At 43.4% G+C, this 20199-nt stretch overlaps 1 protein-coding gene across 2 annotated transcripts in view; it reads left to right on the top strand.

The window, feature by feature from the left end:
* Positions 1–20199, top strand: part of megf10 (multiple EGF-like-domains 10) — a 47099-nt gene that overhangs the window by 7050 nt on the left and 19850 nt on the right. For both annotated transcript variants that reach the window (XM_061061400.1, XM_061061399.1), the window contains exons 2-5: positions 2124–2262; positions 5611–5712; positions 6838–6938; positions 9223–9315. In XM_061061400.1, coding sequence (XP_060917383.1) covers positions 2144–2262; positions 5611–5712; positions 6838–6938; positions 9223–9315 — 415 coding nt within the window. In that variant the 5' untranslated portion in view covers positions 2124–2143. The remainder of the gene's footprint in view (positions 1–2123; positions 2263–5610; positions 5713–6837; positions 6939–9222; positions 9316–20199) is intronic.

Genomic DNA, 20199 nt, shown 5'->3' with positions numbered 1-20199 from the left:
ATGCTTCTGTTTGCCAGAATGTTCTTCTCCGCTCCTTTGTTTACACCCTGCATGTCATGTGGCATTGTCGTGAAGGCAAACGCTGTCATCATGGCGTCAGACTCGGTTGCTTCGTTCAGTCCTCCTTTCCCCCTGAGACCCCCGCCTCCCCTCCCAACCGGGAAAACTTCACACTGTGAGTTCAGAGAGATTTTAAAGGCAGCCTGCTGAATTTTCTAGAAGTTTTCAGGAATGTGTTTCAGTCTGAGGAAGAGCGTGTTGGCTCGAAACATCACACGTCAATAAATCCTTTTAAACGCATTGGCAGATTGAAGTCCGTTATGTGTGGATAAACGTACATCAGCTCTGTTTAGTTTTGGTTTGAATACAGTACCCGCCGACCTCGACTAACCGAGTGAAGAAGACAGATTTCTCGTTGAAAACCCACAGAGAAAACCAACGCTTCTTATTTAGTTCCTGGGAATAGAAAAGACAGTAAACACTGCTCACAATAGAAACTCTGACTTTTAATTCCTTCAAACCACAAGATGCTCGAGAAGGTCTGTGATCACAGATAAACTCTAAACACACAACATCTGCTCAACGTGTGGGGAAATGTGTTACAAATATGCACAGCGGATTTTCACATTTCCCTTTTCTGTTTCAGTTTCCTTTCAGGAGAAAAGTAAAGCTGCTGTCCTGTAGTTTACTGTAACTCTTCATAAGAAGTTTTCAAACAGCTGAATGTCACCAGAGATCTGCAGAAACACCAACACTCTGAAGTCGTGTCATTGTTCTGAGCAAATGATCTCAGCTGTGTGAGAGAGAACTGCCTCTCTTCATGTTTGAGGTTTTAGTGGTTTGAACTGTGTTGAGTCCAGTTGATTATATGACCCATATTTGTTTTAATCAAACAATAATGCAGCAACACAACACTGGACATGTAAAGGTTACTGTGCCACTGATTCATTCTCTTTTTTTCTCTCAGTGCAAAATGATGTAGAGATTTTTGGATGTTTTGAAGATTTTGACAACCTTGATGACCAATGCAATCAGAAAGAATAAAAACCTACTTATTCAGGCGGCTGTGGCTCAGTGGGTAGAGTCGGTCGTATTTCAACCAGAAGGTCGAGGGTTCGATCCCCAGCTCCTGCAGCCACATGTCCACATGAACGTTTCAAGTTACTTTCACAATCATGTAACAAACATTTTAAGCTGAAAGCAAATCGAGTGAATAAGAATTAAAATTTCTGAAATAAATCACCGCCCTGTAAATTTCTCACGCTGGCACAAAACTCCTGAAAACATTTTCAGTGTGAGCGGCATCTTGAACACAAACACATGATCAGGACTTTCTCCTGCCGGCTGCCTAAGAATTTCAGTGTGAAATCAGGGTGAACTGAACAGCTGATACAATCTTCATGGGTGTAATAAAACAGAATCAGACCCTTCTCTTTTTAACAGCATGATTTTTTCCACTCTCTGATTGTTACTGTGAATACTTGTATTTACACTAAACATCGACCTAAAGGCAAAAAACTGTCAGTTTAGCAAAAGGACTCTGTTCCTTCGTCTGCCATCTTGGATAAGTTGTAAACATGTCATCATCTGCCCGGGGACAACATGTGGAAATGAGTTAGCTAAATCTGGTACAAAGCATCAGATAAACGAATGAACTAATGCTGTCATTCACTCTTAAACACTCTATACTTCTTAACCCATGAAGGATCAATGTCTCTGAGGACCGAATCATGTTCTGGTCTCTTTTAAGACGGACCTAGAGTCCACATGACTTTTTCTCATTATTAAGGTCCCATCTCTCCTCCTGACCCCCTCTCTTCCCCCTGGGAGAACTTCACACTGTGTGGGCGTGTGTGAGAGAAACTACAGACTTAAATGTGTTAATAAGTTTATTTAATTTGTGTTGTGCTCGATATGATGAAGGCTTCATAAGAATCTGACCTGATGTACTGACTAAGGAGCTCAAAGCAAAGACTTTCAAACACTGACTTCCTTCCACCTTTGCATTTCAATTAAAATACACACGTCTTGTTAAAGCGATTAGAAATGTACTTTTGTTTTGTGTCTTGATACTTCATGACCCAGCAGTAAACTCGTGTCTCCTCTTCCCCTCCCGTGTGCAGGTGCAGCCGCTCTGTCCGAGATGGGCGTGTCTCCGCGCTGCCACAGGACCGTCCTATTGGCTGTGTCCTTCTGCTTCCTGCCCTGCATCACTTCCTCCCTCAACCTGGAGGACCCGAACGTCTGCAGCCACTGGGAGAGGTCAGTCACAGGATGCTTTCTTTTTTCATATCAGGGGGGCTGTGTCCCAAAACGGAAATCAATTCACTTATTATTTCTGTTCCTGGGAGAAAAATGAACCGAAAGACAAAACATCCACCTCTTCATGGATCATGTCTTCTCTTCTATATCCTCAGGTTGTCAAAAATGTTTGATACTTTAATACTTTCTGATACCACATGTTTTAAAACTTCACAATCCGTTGTTTTAAGTATCAAAAAGATGTACTGATGCTTTAAAAAGCCATCAGACAGGAGGGAATCAACACTTCAGATCCTACTGTAATACGATGTTTTATGATTTTGCAGCACTCCTGGGTGATTGCAGCATTAAACTTATTTAATATTTATTATTATTTATTTTATTTATTTGTTTATTTTGACAGGGACAGTGTACAGCCAATTAGCTGTACCAGAGTTAGCTATAAGCTAATTTACATCTGTAGTCCCTGGGCAGGAGACAGAGACAACGTCTCTGTGAAGAAACAAAACATACACTAACAACATCTTCACAACAGTAACACAGTACACAACCACTGAACAATGGCATTACACTAGTCCACAGTGAAATTCATACACAGCTATACGGCAACATACTGTATATCTCCAATACAGCACAACAACAAAGCCATAATAACATACTGTATCAATACATTACAACATTATCAAACATACTTCATGAGAAAGTGTTTATGTGTGATGAGGACATGATTGAGTTGATTTGAGCCATGATTTGATTTTAAATTTAAATTCAGCAAAGCAGTAAAGATACAGGATCTAAATCTAAACCTGTAAACAGGAGGAACAACAGAAGTTCTACGAGGATAGATCTTTAAAGCCATTAGGGGGGAAATGTAGGGGTGTTTAAAAAAGTCGAATTAATCCGATTTTCTGAACAAAAAAGCAGCTTGGAAACACATTAAGCAACTTGTAAAAGAAGAAACGTGGAGGGAGATTTCTCAGCTGTATTCCTTTCACTGACTAATCTAAAGAAACAGCTGCAAACGCGCTCTGCGGCGCCGACTGTGACTGACGAGAAAGAGAGAGAGAGAGAGAGATGGAGATAATGGAGCTCCATCTCCGTTATGTGGAGATGGAGCTGATAGCAGTTGATGATTCTGCCTTGTTGCATTCTTCCTTCTGCAGAATTTTTTGACCGGCGGCAATATGTTGTCAATGAAGGAAATACGATGCTACCCAGAGGACCAATCACAGAGCTTGTGGTCTTGGTGGTTTCGAGGGGCCATTACATTTTTTAAGGAGGTGCACGGCAGGTTAGGCTTCTGCACTAACCTCCGGTACGATGCTACAGCGCAGATTCAACACATTAGTATGAATCAGGTTTTAAAATCAGGCGGGATAAATTCAACCCACTCACCTGAGAATAACTTTGTAATCAGACTTTTACAATAAAATGAAAGCTGTGATTCAAAAAAGGAAAAAAACGTCAGTCTTCATTTCTGGTTTCACATTTTTAAGAGTTCTTCTGGCCCACGGCTCGGACTGACAATCAGCTGTGACCAATCAACTGTCTCTGTTTATTTCTATATTTGGAATCCAAATTAAAATATCTTCATGGAAAAATTTACTTCAGATAAATAAAACAGTTTTCAGACATTTTCATAACCCGTATAATTCAGCTTTTCAGGCTCGGCCATTTTAGAGACCTCTTACGGAACAGCAGTATCCCCCCTCTCTTAAAAATGTTCAATTATATCCTCCTCCTCTTCAACCAGTTTAAATAAGTCTCAGAGCTCCTCAAAACATGTGTATGAAGTTTCTTGTTCTAAATCCACTCTGATCCTGTATTTGATCATGTCTATAAACCCCTCTATTTCAGCTCTGCTCAGAACAGGCTGTTTCTGTGTCTGTACCTTTAAATATGTAAATGAGCTGTGTCTGACCACGCCCCCTCTCTGAAAGGGCTTGGGTGTACTCGGGCTTTCTCGCTATATGTCCTATTGTTTACGGTGAGAAGGCAGATTCAGAGGGCAGAACAAACACCTAGCTGTGGGAGTGTCACCCACCTGGGGGAGGGGCTACTGCCCTTTGTGATGTCATGAAGGGAAAATCTCCAAACGGCCTGTTTGAACACGCATTTTCTGAAAAGTGGAGCAGGCAAAAGACGAAGAGGATGGACTTTTCTCATCATTGGGGGGTTTGTAGACAGACTACAGACACATGTTAGTGTTAGAGAAACATGGTGAAGTGTGTTTTTCATCATATGTGGCCTTTAAAATATCAATAAAAGAGAAGTTGAGACTGGGATGAGGAAGAGAGAGAGAGAGTGGGGAATGACATGTGGGAAAGGAGCCACAGGACAGATATGAACCAGGCCGCTTCGAGTTCTATAGCCTCCGTACATGTGGCGCACACACTACCCTATTGTAGATTGTGTAAATATAGTGTGTTAAACTTCTGTTGACGTCAGCGCTCGACAGTCGAAGTTCACGAGGCTCAACCAATCATACGGACTCCTGTCTCCTCCAGGAGCATAAACCATTGTTTCACACTCAGGTAGCCTGGTGGTCAGTCTGCCTGGGATGGTTATGACATTATAGCTAACCATCAAATCCACTATGGAGAACATGAACAGGATTTTTACTGGAGGACCCTCACTATTGAGCTCAGTTGCTCTCAGACACTCCTGGCTGCATTGCACGTTGCATTCAAGCAACAAAAAATAAAACTGTAAATATGAGTGTTGTAGTTGTTTTACTGCAGTCATAGGAAGTACAGTAACAATCACAAACTGTATCTCTAAAGAAGAGAAACTTTTACGCCCCCGAGGACCCTGTGGTAAGACTGGCTCACGAGGGAGTCATAAGGTACATAATATCACCGCGCCCCCACCCCTCCCCCTCACCCATGAAGTTTTTATGAATTTCCTCCGAGACACAATCATTAAAATCTTTCTTTAATACAAACTGATGACAGGCAGGGCCACACAGAGTGATGTGGGGGTGGTACGCAGGGAGTCAGGGGCTAATCCTGCATTAAACACACACACACACACACACACACACACACACACACACACACACACACACACACACACACACACACACACACTCAAGCAGCTTAATGATATCCTGACATTCAGAAATTGTGTTAATTGGAGACAGAGCGGAGGTGTGTGAGCTAACTGGACTACTGGGAGGGAGGGGGGAGTAGGGTCTCCCCCCTCAACAATGTGCTTTGTTATGTCATGTACACACACACACACACACACACACACACACACACACACACACACACACACACACACACTGGCTCTCATCAGTCGATGAACTCACTCTGAGTCTGATTTTCTCTCTTTGTGTGTTTTCAGTTACTCGGTGACAGTGCAGGAGTCGTACGCTCATCCCTACGATCAGATCTATTACACCAGCTGCACCGACATCCTCAACTGGTTCAAGTGCACCAGACACAGGTGAGGACACACACACGCCTACTCACACACACGCATACCCACACCACCAACTGAAGTCCACACACACACAGGGCCAAGTGAACATACAAAGGTGAGGACACATTCAGGTGAGAACAGAAATCATTCCCACCTGAGACTGATGAAGAGGAGTTGTTTTTTAAAGGACCCTTCCTCTGATTTTACGCCTGTTAACTTCCTTCCTTCCTTCCTCATCTCTCACTTAAAGGATTAATCGACGTCAGAGCTGAAACCTGAGATTTAAAAATACGATAAAGTAATCTGTGGCTACACATTCATTAAGGTTTGGGTTTAATTAATAAGTCCTTATAGACTTTAGGTGAACAGCTGTGTCCCCTGTTTTTAAAGGTGAGCGCCCTGAAGGTAACACGTTTCAGCCAATCACAGTCTGAGTGTTGAGCTGCCTCTGTAAACAGACTCAGGCTCTGTGCACTAGATGAACCCGCTCACATTTTCTTTTTAATTTGTCTTGTATAAATTTCCTTGAATTTGCACCACCTCTCGACTGCACATTAATCTCCTTGAGTTGACCCCGACAGTGCTGGTGGTCCCATCGGATAAAAACACTCTAACTTTAATCTAAAGCTTTGACATGTTCAGAAAACTTCCAGCCCCCAAAAAGTATTAAGTGTAATAATTTACATAAAGGTATTGAATAATTGTTATAAGATTAAAATTAAAAAGAAACAACTGTTCTAACGTATATTTCCATAAACTAAAGCCTTCGATCATTCATTCAGTTTGTTAGACTTCAAAGAGGCCACATGCATCGCTCAGTCATGATGAACTTTTAAACTGTGTACAGTCGATGCTATGCTCTGCATGAGCTGCTTCTTTAGTGTCACACTGAGAGGAGAGATCAGCTGAAGTCACACTTTAGTTCATATACAGTTACAACAACGATGCATTAACACATTCCTGAACTGCTCCTGGAGTAAAGATCTGAAGCATCCTCTCTATTTCCACTTTTGAAGGAACTGTATTTTCAGAGGTTATGTATGGTTTTAATGCCCCGCAAGATCTTTATAACACTTAATGAAATGATCACACTGCAACAACACTGTGATCATATAACATGCTCTGACATCACTTCCTGTGTGCGTGCAGGGTGAGCTATCGGACAGCGTACCGAAGAGGAGAGAAGACGATGTACCGGAGGAAGTCTCAGTGCTGCCCAGGCTTCTTCGAGAACGGAGAGATCTGTGCCCGTGAGTATCTCAGAGACTGGAAGTCATGGTCACATGAGAGAGAGAGAAAGAGAGAGAGATGTAACAGCTGTTTCTGGGTAACAAAAAACTCTCTCTCTGCAGGGATCCTTTCTGTGATGATGTCACACTTAGAATAACAACCAGAGCCTGTTTACCTGCTGCATACGTTACAGCCTGTTTACCTGCTGCAGGCGTTACAGCCTGTTTACCTGCTGCAGACACTACAGTCTGTTTACCTGCTGCAGACGTTACAGTCTGTTTACCTGCTGCAGACATTACAGCCTGTTTACATCTTTTAGTTATTTAGACCCCTTCTGTTCTTTAAGAAAACAAACCAAGGTGACTAAGTAAGTCAGGAATGACTCTTAAATAACTCCAACATTAGAAGCTTTGTGTGGCTTCATCTCTCTTTTCATTTAGAAATAAACTAATGTTTTGGTTATGAAAGGCTTCACAGTATTTCTTATTCTAATGTGTGGCAGGCAATCTGACTGCATCCTCTGAAAGCGGTCCAAATTTAACCCCCCAAATAATCGGTTGAGACTGCGATCTGTCGCCTGCAGTATCTGTGAGACGCTCGGAGCAGCATGTGATCCCTCCTTATAAAACAGAGTCTTTTCACACCAAAATGAATCCCTCTCTGAACTTCCACAGCTCCTAGAGTGAAGCGCTCACACATTTTGAGTTTCTTATCAGCGACCACCTCCACGTCACAGCAGCAGGCGGTGTGTGAGCATAATGCTTTCTTTTACTGACGTTGAGCAACAACAGTTGTTGTTTTTGCCACCGGCGGCTGTGGCTTCACACCTGTTAGTGCCTGTTGGCTACTGACGAGGAGGAGGGGGGGGGGGGGGGGGGGGGCAGGGGGTGGACAGTAACCTCATGTGTGCAGAGTGAGAGTTGACACTGTAGCAACACATGTAGAAAACACAGGTACTGTGTATGTCTGGAAAGTGACAGGAAGCCGATATGAGAAGAATAATCGATAATATAGTTAGGTAGTGTGATAACTGAGCGGTGATGTGTGATGAATAAACAAAGATTAAATCAGAATCAGCTTTATTGGCCAGGTATGCTTAAACACACAAGGAATTTAATTTGGTAAACTGGTATAATATTAAATATCAACAATAAACACAAAAATAAACAAATGAGCAAAGACTAATATGTACCAGGCTAAATAGGATGATATAAGATAATAGTGCAGTGGTGAGTAGTGCAAAGATGCTGAAGTAAACATGAGGTAGTTTTTACAGTATTTACATTACAAAGTGTACGTGTATGATCATTTAGATGAAATAATATATGTATATTCTGCGAAGAGAATTGTAACATTGTATAAAGATGTCTTTACCTCACAGCTTCTCTGCCTGCCTCATGTTTTAGAATTTTTTTTTTAGACTTTTGAGATACCTTTATTAGCAATGCTTCGATAAATTTGCAGGTCATTGCCTATGTGACAAGTGTCCTCTGCACGGAGAAGCTGTTTTTAATTGTTCTTATTTAAAGTGATGAATTCAGACTTTTGAGATGATGGCATGGTCCTGTCATGAGCATGATATAAGCTGTTTGTAATCAAACGTTTCTGCATCTTTACAGACAGATTTCTAGTCCTCTCATCGGTGTGGTTAAAGTTCCTGTTTCTCACTTTTCTGTCCGTCTGTATTTCTGATTTAGTCTTTCGTGTTCCTGTTGTGTCGTGTTGCCTGCAGATCTAATTTCCTTCAAGATAATAATAAAGTTGAAGTTGAACATTGTTGAGTTGCTTTTGGTCGAGCGCAGATGATCTCACCTGCAGGAACACTTTGAAACGATGCCCCTGTTAAAAAAAACCCACAACAGTCTTTGTAGACAAACCAAACCTGAAACCTCCGAGAAGAAACCTTTTTCCATTTGCAGTCACGCTTAAGACAAGTTCAGAGGACTGAAAATCTGTCTGCTTTGATGTTTTAAATCCTCAACATATAGATCATAAATGAAGACGGCAGTGAAGGAGGTCATCAGGGTCGTCAACCGTCCTCATCGGGGTCGTCTTAGCGAGGAAAACACAACTTTTAAAAATCTGATTAAACCGCGCTGCTCTTTTCAACAGATTTTAAGAGCCGGAGGGAAAGATTATTTCTGAACTGACACGCTCTTAACAAAGTGGTCACATGGAAATCTAAAGTAGGACGAGTTTCAAACACAAAAGAAAGCAGAGTGTTGAGTCGCTGAAATGCAGATGTAAATGTTTAAAAGATGTGTGTGTCTGTCCTGATCCGTGTCTTCCTGTCTCTTCCTCCAGCTCACTGTGAAGAGAGCTGCGTTCATGGCCGCTGCATGGCCCCCAACACCTGCCAGTGTGAGCCGGGCTGGGGGGGCTCCGACTGCTCGAGTGGTGAGTCGTGCAGCTGCTGCTTTCTGTCTGTGCGCCGTTAAAAGAGAGACTCTGGTTTTTCTATGAAAGTCTGTGAACCAAAGAGGGAAAACAGGCTGCGGTGTCATCTTACCGACCTCTGGACTGTCCCTGACACACACACACACACACACACACACACACACACACACACACACATTGTTTTTGTTGTTGTTTTGGATGCTGTTCCACATCACCTGTCTCCATCCAGAGACGTTTGTCACAATCAGTGGTGATTCTAGAGTCCGTTGGGGCGCTAGGCAAAAATCAATTGGGGGCTCCAACCAATGTTCAGCAGGGAAACGAGAATGAGTGCTGTCAGATGGGGATTAGAAAAAAAATATACAAGTCCATCTACCATTTACCATCCTACATTTCCAATCCCCAACAGTGTCTCTTTGTCAGATCCGACCACGCCTTTAAAACTCCATCTCAATTCGGGTTTCTGTCTACGATCAAACGCTCCTCGAGAGATGCAGAGGACATCGTGTACTCACAGGCTTAGCGGTCTGAAACATGCATGACCAGTAAAATTAACATGTCACTTCTGTGGCCTTTAAAGCGTCAGCAGACAGGACATGTTAGCTTCTTTCATCCTGTTTTTTTTTTATTTTTTTTTTTACATCAAACGCCCTCTCTCTACTAAAATACTAGTTACAGTAGTGAACGTAAGAGGCTGATGTTGGACAGTTTCAATGCAGCTCTTTAAAAGTTCTTGAGTTTTGTTGTGAGAAATGTCTCAGTTACGGTTTCTACACCGACTGCCGTCTCTGTTTTGGAGAGTGCAGCATGTTTACAGTTTACACTTTGAATGATTCCTCTAAGTGACTCTGATGTCCTGCAACGGGAAGTGTAGAAACGACGAGCAGGTGGTCGGCAGTGAGGGCAGCAGCTGATGGCGGTCGGTCTGCAGAGGACATGTGTGTCCGTGTCATGGATCATGTTGACGTCTGAATGAAGGACTGAACTGTTAATGAGCTTCTGTGCAGACTAATCTAATTTAAACGCACCTTCAGTCTTGTCTAAGTGCTAACTGAGATCACCATGTGGTCACTTCTGGGTTCAAAAAGCCAAGACGATGATGCCCTGAATACCTTATTCATGGGCTTCTTTTTGTTTATTCTGTAAGTTATGCTCCAACTTAGAGACGCATGATCAGAAAGTAAGGGAGGATTTGGGGCGGGGCTACCTGTGATTGACAAGTCATCAACACAGCAAGCTGAAAAATGTCTCATTTGGTGATCACTTGTTCTAAAAATCACCCTGAGGGGTCGGCTGTGATTTTTTTTAAGTACTTAAAATTTGTTAAAGGTCCAACCAGTGAGATGTGTAGTGAGTGAAATGATAAAGGTACCTTACTATGTGATCAGACATTAAGGAAACATGTTATGTTGAAGTGCTTCTCTGACAACAATGCAGCAGCCAGTATGTCCTCCTTCTAACTTTAGATTCTGGTCCTGAATGATCTGGATTTGTTTGGACCAGAGAAGGTAAGCAGTTTTAAGGCGACCCCCCCACACGGTCGTTTTGGACGCCCCTCGGTTTGTCAGATATGAGAGCAGTTATCAGGTCAACAGGTGTTGCAGTGATGGAAGCGGGCAAGAGAAGTGGTTCAGATAGAAGTGATTGTACCCGACCTAAAAAGCCTCTGCATGTTTCTAATAAGCTCCACGAGCAGAAACGTGCTCAAACTAGGATCAATATTGGAGATGATTTTGAAAAATGGCGAGAGGTTAGAACACAGAAAGGTTTACAGACCGATGCAGAGCTGGATAAACACTGAAGCTTCAGTGTTCACCACATGGTGACCTGTGTGAGCATCGACTCTAGAGAGGAGGGGGGCGGGGGGAGACAGCTCTTTACAATGTTTAGAATGTTTAGAATTTAAACTGCAGTACTCAGTACCTGGCATTCGCAACATTGACTCTCTCCCCAGCTTCAAATCCAGACTCAAAACCCATCTGTTCAAGATCACCTACTCACTCTAACATTTGAACTGCAATTACATTGTCCTACATTTCATTTCTTTTATTGTATGCTGTTTTTATCCATCGTTGTTTTTTAAATGTTGATTGTTGTACAGTGTCCTTGTGTGTCTTGAAAGGCGCTTATAAATAAAATGTATCATTATTATTGTTACTCATTTTAAACACTAGGTGTCAGAGTTACATATTGCTCCTTTAAATCCTGATTTTAGCTCGCAAAAAAAAGGATAATTCAGAAAAACTAACTAAATGCATCTTGCTAACGAAGCTACTGTAAGATCTACATGAATCCCTCGCACCTCTACAGCTCCTCCCCTTTGTCCTTATATGGTCGGTTCTGGGTCAGACAAATCCAAGATTGTGTTGGAAAATTGCCAAATTTCAGGCTTCTTTTTGTTCGTTTGGTAAATTACGCTTCCATTTAGATTCAAATAGCAATAAAGCTGTGGAGGATTTCAACTGGTCTACAAGGGATTGACAAGTCAGGACAAAGGTGACCCAAAAAACTGCCTTGTTTGGAGTCGGCCGTCCATTTTTCAGGAAGTACATTTTGTTTCAAGCCTGCTTTGGGGGGCTAGCCACAATTAGCATCACAACTATAACGACAGATGAAGTAAAGATATGATGCGTGTGCTAACCAAGCTAGTACTCGCATTAGTTCATGACTTACTGCTTGCTTCGCTTCTTTTCAGCTCCACCCTCTCGTCCAAATTTGGTCAATTCGGGTCCAAATGACCAAGATGGCGACGGCTTAAACGCGAAACTCAATGCCTTGAAGAGCGTAGACCAAAAACCAATGGGTGACATCACGTCTACTTCATAATAATGCTCATTAATTGTTCTGAGGAGCCCTTTGATGTTTTAAATGGTTTGAAATCGAAATCTGCAAAGAAGCAGCTGCCGATGACGACGGGGAAGTCCTCTCTCGTCTCGCTCGTCTCCATCGGCTCATCGGCCGACACTTTGAAGCGCTCTGATCTCAGACCAGCTCATAACGTTGTCTCTGTTTATCTGACACACATGTAGCCTCAGCTCATCGTCACATTAAGCCTGTCGTTTGTGTTAATAACCGTTTGGTTGAAACTCGAGCTCCCGTCTTGGCACCGAGCATGCAGACACTCTCTGTGTGTGCGATGGAGGTTATTTTAATGTGTCTCCAGCAGCAGACCTATGTGCTGATAAGTATGAGCGGTCCACAGGGTGTTCCCCCCGCCGCCTTCACTGTCAGTCTGTAATGAAGAAGCTCATTGTTGTGTCTGAGCTCTCCTGGGTCCCACCAGGCCGGCCTGTCTGTCTCCTCTCTGCAGGAGCTAAATGAAAGTGTGACTGATGCAGACACTCGATACTTTATACAGGAAATACAAAGATGGGATTTAGAAACCAGGATCTGAGTTTTATGTTGACTTCTGTTGCTGAGTTTTATTCAGGTCATTACCATTCTTTATGCATTGGTGAAAAATATGTTAACATCGGTTTAAACAGAGGAATACATGACAAGAAACACAAAGTAAAGAACAAAAGGAAAGACTGGTGGGGGGGAAATAGTGACAATAGTCGACTCACCACGCTCCAAACCCACATACCACAAATGTTCACATTTTTCCCGATCTAGTTATTCTGACACCTTTTGACAGTCTACGTCAGGATGAAGAACTCTACCTGATATCTTTTTGGTATTTTAAAGGAATTCATGTGAGACATGTTCCACATAAATATATCATAAATCCAGTATCTCTTGTGTAAATGTGTCTCTGAGTCATGACTGTCTACAATGAGTGAGAAGCTCGAGTCCCGCTGGCTGTGTTGTTGTCAGAGCCGTGTTTACATGGACAGGACGGCCGGCTCCTCCCCTTGTGTATAAAAGCTGTTTCATAGAAGATAAAAGATCCCAGAACTAAACTGGAGGTTTTCTGAATGTAAATGATGCCTGATGTCCGGAGCCCCCCACCCTAGCTCTAATGTTTCAGGTTGCTCATCCTTAGTGTCTCTTAATCTTAATCTCTTCCTCCTCTGAAGCCACTGTCTGTGTCTCACAGACAATCAGTCAAAGATCAATACGAGGCTGACTGGACCACCAGAGCTTTCCTTTATCACTTTGAATGTGTGACAGAGCGGCTAAGAAGCTGGTCCCGTGTTTAAAACTGAAACCTTTAGATTAAATGTTTGTTGATTAAAGAGGAAAGAAGATTTACACCAATCTGACTGAAGTATAATCTTTAGTTGAAATGTTTCTTAAAGTGTGTTTGTGTCAGAAGATGTGGAACATATCGGGTCACTTCCAGCATTCATGCACCGTTCAGTAACACGTCTTTCATTTCCTGAAGAGCCAGCGAAGCCTCCGATGCATTGACTGTGTTTTACAGGTCAGCGGGCCCCAACAATATGTCTGAGGATCAATTTAGGGGGCCGAGAACAGGAAACGGGGGAAGTGGGCCTGTGTTGCGGGGGGAAGCAGGAATAACAGAGGGGATAAAATCGTGTGGTAGAAAATGTCCCGGGGCGATGGAGCTTGTGATTTAGTACACATGATGGCAACACAAGACGCTCCAGAGGCCTCAAGTTCAGCTGTGAGAAAATCAGAAATACAACAATGCGAGGGCTGCTGTTAATCCTGCACGCCAACATCCTGTTTGACTGTTTAATGTGTCAAAGCTTCAAACTCTCCCGAGATCATCTGGATAAACTCCACGACGCTTTGGTGCAGGGCTTCACTGCTTTTAAGGATTTTATCCCTTTAGTGAATATTTTTAGATGTGTTTTCATTCTAGTTAGACAACTTAAAGGCTTTATATGCGATTTGTTGATCCAGCAGATGTCGCCCTTGAGCACCAGCATGAAAGCAAAACAACTTGCGGTGCATTGTTATGTTAGCATGCTAATGCTAGCGATCTTTATTATGCTCGTATCTTCACACTGCATGTAAATTTACCTGAAATGAGCGTGATCTAGAAACGCAGTTAAACAGTGAGTACAGTATGTTATTCTTCTTTTCTCTAGTCCCGCAATTAAACAACTTTTATACGTGAGGGGAGGAGTCAGCCGCTGTCCTGGCGATGTAAACAAACTGAAGATATGACTCTGAAAACATCACAGACAGTGGGACTCGGGTGTTACACCCATTGTAGACAGTCATGACTCACAGAGTTATTTTCTGAGGATATACTTGATTTCTATTACATTTAAGTGTGAAAAATCACATATAAAGCCTTTAAAGAAGTGCAACGTAGATGTAATTCATACTAGGATAAAGTTAGGGAACGAACAAGACAGGCATGACTTTTAGGCTCTAGATGTTAAAGTCATATCCTGTTAGTGGAGGTCCCATAATTCAGGGTAACCCTGATGTTTGGGATTCCTGATACCCCCTAAAAAATATCTTCACACTTTAAAAAATGTACAACCAAATCTTCAGAGTGTCTTGTAGTACAAATGAAAGTTGTACAGGACTTTTTCAGGTTCCCATGGCAGAAAGTTGTCAATCACAGGTAATCATCTGCACCGTCTCAACAGCTTGCACACAAATACTTCGGTGCAAACGCAGTCGTCCTGCTTGGTGCAGTTAACTGTTGTTTTGTGTCTTAATGTGGAGAGAAGCTATCTGCACCTTTACTCTGCACTGAGCTGCACCGAGCTGCACTCTCACGCTGACCGAGCTCAGTTCTGTTAATAGAAGAGCTCGGAGTGTGTTGCTCGGCCAGCCTCATGTAATGCTCTCTTTACTGCAGTGCAGGTACCAAGGGAAGTTAGCTTGAAAACTAGTGTTCTTTAAAGATGTTTTTTTATTTTTTTTCTAAATCAGGGGGTGTTTTAAAGGAACCTCCTGAACATTTGTGGTGCTGTTCTTTGTTGTATTTAGAAATGGGGTCATCCCGGGTGTGAAGACGATGCTCATGATGAGCTGGGTTTATTGTGATATTGTGAGACGACATTAAAACTTTGGATGAGGACACACATTCCCGCTCAGCCTGGAAAACTGTCGGAATGCTACAGATGTTTTTCCTCACTGGGAATCATGGGTGCCAGTGTGAGAGGCGTTTTCAGTTCCCATGAGTGCACCGTGCCTGCTCCACTTGGTAATCACTGAAAAGATGGAAAAACATCCCGCTCCCAATCCCTCCCCAGTGAGGAGCGCCCGAGCCGAGCCAACTCTGAGCAACTGGCAGCTCGAGTTACCGCTCTGGGCTTTTTTCTCGACCCTTTTACCCCTAAATTCTCACATGTTGCGAGGTGTGAAGAAGCTTGTTTTTTTAAATATTTTCAGGGCTTGTTGTGTCTTTGATTGTTCGTCCATTGCATGAACTCTGCAGGAACTCTGAGGTGTTTCTGAATTACCCTGCACAACAAACGTGCAGCAGAATAAGAGCAGTGATTTCCTTCCTGAGACTGTGACACACTCAGCCTTGTGACCGATTCCCTGGCACAGTGCGATCCTCTTTGTGCACGGCCATCTTGAATGAGCTGATGAAAGGGAACAGCCTGTTCTCCGTCGGACCCGGAGCTCCTGGAGTTTGGCCTTTTCTTCAATCTAGGTCAGGTTTCACAAAGGTACCAGGAGGGCAGAAATGAATGCAGCCGGGTTTTACATGTGCATCTTAGTATCTCTAATCTCCTCCCCGGTCTCTTTGTCCCCCCTGTCCCTCCCCCCTCAGCCTTCCCCACACAGGCCCAGACCGCCCGAGGAAAAGGAAGTATGCAGTTTTTTGTGGGGTCAGAGTGAACCGGGCTAATGCAGGAGGAATAAAAGGAGCCTGTTAATCACTTGAACAACTTGAGAATGGAGGAATGGTTGGAGAATTCTGTGTTACTCTGCATGCAGGGCACACAAACAGGCGCCTGGAGAGAGGAGCCTGAGCTCAGGGGAAATTACTTAGACAGAAATACGACTTTTAAAGCGATTTTTAGTGAATGTTGCCATCAGGAATAAGACACATTTTTACAATTAAGCATTTAAAATGTGTGTTGTTGCTGTCAGTGTGTCGGTTTCTGAGGAAATGAACACCACACAACAGAAACAGATTGAAGTCTTGTTCACACTCGCACAAAACTTCTAAAGATTTCAGGTTGGACTGCATGTATGATGGAAAGAAGCCACATGTTTTAGACGTACTTTATCCAGAGCTTGTCGTGTGAACCTCCTAATGTTTTTTCTGCATGAAGTCCGAGTGAGCTGATGTGAGAACGACCATACAGGGAATGCACGCAACCGCTGGGATCAACATGCACGTCATTCTCTTAGGAGGCAGGACATGATGCAAGAAAGATGCTGTGGAAATCCAAGATGGCAGACGAAGCAGAGTCAGTGGAGATTCTAGAGTCTGTTGGGGCCCTAGGCAAAAATCAATTGGGGGACCTCCAACCCGCTTAACGCTGGTCCCCTTGGGAAGTTTCCCGCTGTCCTTGCACAGTTTTCACATTTTGGGCCGCTGCTTTAGTTTAAAGTTTGTCAGCGTTCTCCCCCTATTGGTCAGCACCAAGCCGTTGCCTGCCTTGCCTGTTGACGCGGATCACCTCTGGTAACAGTGACATTTTTTTTTTACTTTATCGAGATGCTCCGCGTCCACCAAGCCCTTTTTTTTTCTGAGCACCCGCGTTTTTTCTAAATTGTTTTCAATATGTAGAGAGCGTTCACAGCAGCAGGCGGCCACCTTTTTTATGCGGCTCTTTTCTAAATGTTTGATATTCCCCATAGTTTTGCCGCCTACAGATCTTGTCTTGAAGAAGAAGATGAAACTTTATTGATCCCTGCAAGTGGAACTCTGTTTTTACACTCCGTTAATAGTCATGCAATGCAACACACACGTGCAGAAAGTCCGGCGAAAATTCAGCTCTTTGCATTCAGAGATGAAGTTCACCCTGAAAAAGGAGTTCAGTTTTTAAGCATCAATTATTACGATCAGTCGGACATTAACGTTACTAAAGGTGAATGAAAATGTTGCTCTGTGTTTGCTGAATGTGTATCTGGGTCAATCTTTTCAAACATGAGCAGCCTAATAATCATGAAGGACCGTCTCTCCGCTCTGCTCGGTAAGTCCATAAGTACAGGAAGTGACCTCCTGCTGTGAGATCCCCTCACTCGCGCTTTACAAAAACATCGAGTAGCTTTTTAAGGATGAGAGACATTTACATGAACTTCCAGATTTACGAGACAAATATAAATAAGACGCACAGTTTAAAGAGTTGTAGTCCATTCTTCAACCACGGCAAGCAGAGCAGGATGTGCAGGATTGATTTAAAGCCCCCCCCACCCCCCGGGTCACAGACGTTCATTCTCATAAAAGTCTGGATCAACTCGAGAATCAAGGATCTTTAGACTCCGTCTTGTTTATCCAGTTATATGATGCATAAAGAAAGATACATTTTGTCTGTTTAGAAGATGCATGGCCTCTTTTGGCCTCAGGACAAAAGTCATGTGTCTTCTCTAAAGAACATGTCCGCCTGGATTCAAGGAAACAGAGATACATGACTATTTGTTGAACATATATATTACAGGAATTTAGAGAAGGAAGCCTTTTGAAATGGAGTTTTGAAGCATATGAATGGAATGTTTAGGTCAGATTTTCTTTCATGTGACTGAGAGCGGACTGAAAAGATTGATTGATTTGATTTAAATACATTTTAGTCTCTCAGCTGCTGTAGCTCTTTGTTACGGACTCCTTAACCTCCTCATTCATTCATCAGACACTTTTATCCAACGATACGTACATCAGAGAGTGAGAACAAAACAAGCGAGGATGTAGAGAGGAGGAAACAACGTCAGGAAGAGCAAACAAACAGCTTTAAGTCTGATCGAAGAGACTTTGCACAGGTGCTGACAGGATGTGACCGGAAGTAGAGCACAGGTGCTGACAGGAAGTGACCAGAGGCAGAGGACAAGTACTGACAGGAAGTGACCAGAGGTAGAGCACATGTGCTGACAGGAAGTGACCAGAGGCAGAGGACAGGTGCTGACAGGAAGTGATCAGAGGCAGAGGACAAGTACTGACAGGAAGTGACCAGAGGCAGAGGACATGTGCTGACAGGAAGTGACCAGAGAAAGAGGACAGGTGCTGACAGGAAGTGACCAGAGGCAGAGCACAGGTGCTGACAGGAAGTGATCAGAGGCAGAGGACAAGTACTGACAGGAAGTGACCAGAGACAGAACACAGTTGCTGACAGGAAGTGACCAGAGACAGAGCACAGTTGCTGACAGGAAGTGATCAGAGGCAGAGGACAAGTACTGACAGGAAGTGACCAGAGACAGAGGACAAGTTCCTAGGTGTTCATAAAGAGCTGGGTCTTTAGCTTTCTCTTAAAGGTGCAGAGGGACTCTGCAGATCAAATGGAGTTTGGTAGTTCGTTCCACCACCGGGGGGCGACAGAGGAGAAGAGTCTAGTCAGAGACTTAGGACCCTGTTGTGAAGGTTGGATCAGACGCCTTTCATTGGCAGAGCGTAGAGGGCGGGAGGGAGTGTAGACCTGGATGAGAGAGTTAAGTTAAAGAGAAGCCGTTTAATGTCCGTTTCATAAGCGAGCAGCAGAGTTTTAGATTTGATGCGAGCAGTAACTGGGAGCCAGAGGAGGGAGATGATCAGCCGTGTGACATGTGCTGTTTGGTGAGGTTGAAGACGAGTCTTGCTGCTGCGTTTTGGATCATCTGCTTAACCAAAATAATAAATCCAAAGCTCCAAACATGGAGACTGAAAACACATAGGGACACAGCACAGATTGAATTGTTTAAACCAAGAGCTGTATTTGCATATACTCCCTCAGAAAATATTCAGAAGATAAAGAATAAACCAAAGAAAACAAAAAGGGGGCTTCAGACCCCGGCCAAGAAGAACAAAAGATGGGAAGGAGGCCGAGCCAAACACGCAACGGGCCGTCGCTCTAGCACCCTAAAACTGCAGAAGAAGAAGAACTAACTTCAGAGGAAAAGAAAGACCAGAAACAGGACTCTAATGATCTCCAGCCCAAACTACAATCTCACTAATCTCAACATGCATGGGGAAAGAAATAAATACCGGGTTGGGGGGAAACACCTGAGCGCAGATTGCTCTCAGGTGTGCAGCACGCAGAGGGAGAAGGGAGACCAGAGGGGGAGAGAGGGCCGCACGTCACACACACACTCACAAGTTAGAATGCATCTGCTCCCTTCACTTCTCCTCCATCATACTTTAAAATAAGTCCCATCTGAACATAACCACAGTTTCCCCATCAGTCTGATCGCTCAGTTTTCTGCAGCTGCTCTGTGTATATTCTACTCGATCAGAGAAACCGCAGTCAGCTGCAGAGGTCAGCCACAGCCTGCAGGAGCACACACACACACACACACACACACACAGGAAACTGTTTTTTATTATTAAGCAAACATACTGTGATATCAGAGGGAAGTTCTGCTTAAACTTAAAGCCAGCTGGTTTAATGATTGGCAGGAGGACATAAACAAGGCGATTCTCTTCTACAGCTTTGTGTACAAGAACAACAGTAATCCTCAAAGTTATCCCACCTTTCAAACCATCACCATGACAACCGCGTTAAGGTGTAACTTCTGCCTACGTGGGAACAATCTCAGCTGATGAAACACCTTAAAATGTTAGTGGAGCGTAAAATCGTCCTGAATTAGCTATTAGGACCCTAACCCCTAAACAAAACTTAGACTTTGATTGGACTCACACAGATCTGGTTTGACCGTGTACAGAGTTTGAGTGTCCTGTGAATGAGAGTGTCCTGAACACACCCATTCACACACTGATGGTAGTGGTCGCTATGTAGTATCATCCATCAACTAATCCCATTCATACACCGCCACGAAGCAGCGGGAGCAATTCAGGGTTAAGTGTCTTGCCCAAGGACACATTGGACATGTTGCCCAGCTGGGGATCGAACCCTCGACCTTCCTGTT

The sequence above is a fragment of the Labrus mixtus genome, chromosome 17, assembly GCF_963584025.1.
Source record: "Labrus mixtus chromosome 17, fLabMix1.1, whole genome shotgun sequence".
NCBI classification, from domain to species: domain Eukaryota; kingdom Metazoa; phylum Chordata; class Actinopteri; order Labriformes; family Labridae; genus Labrus; species Labrus mixtus.
This window is presented reverse-complemented; position numbering and strand designations above follow the sequence as displayed.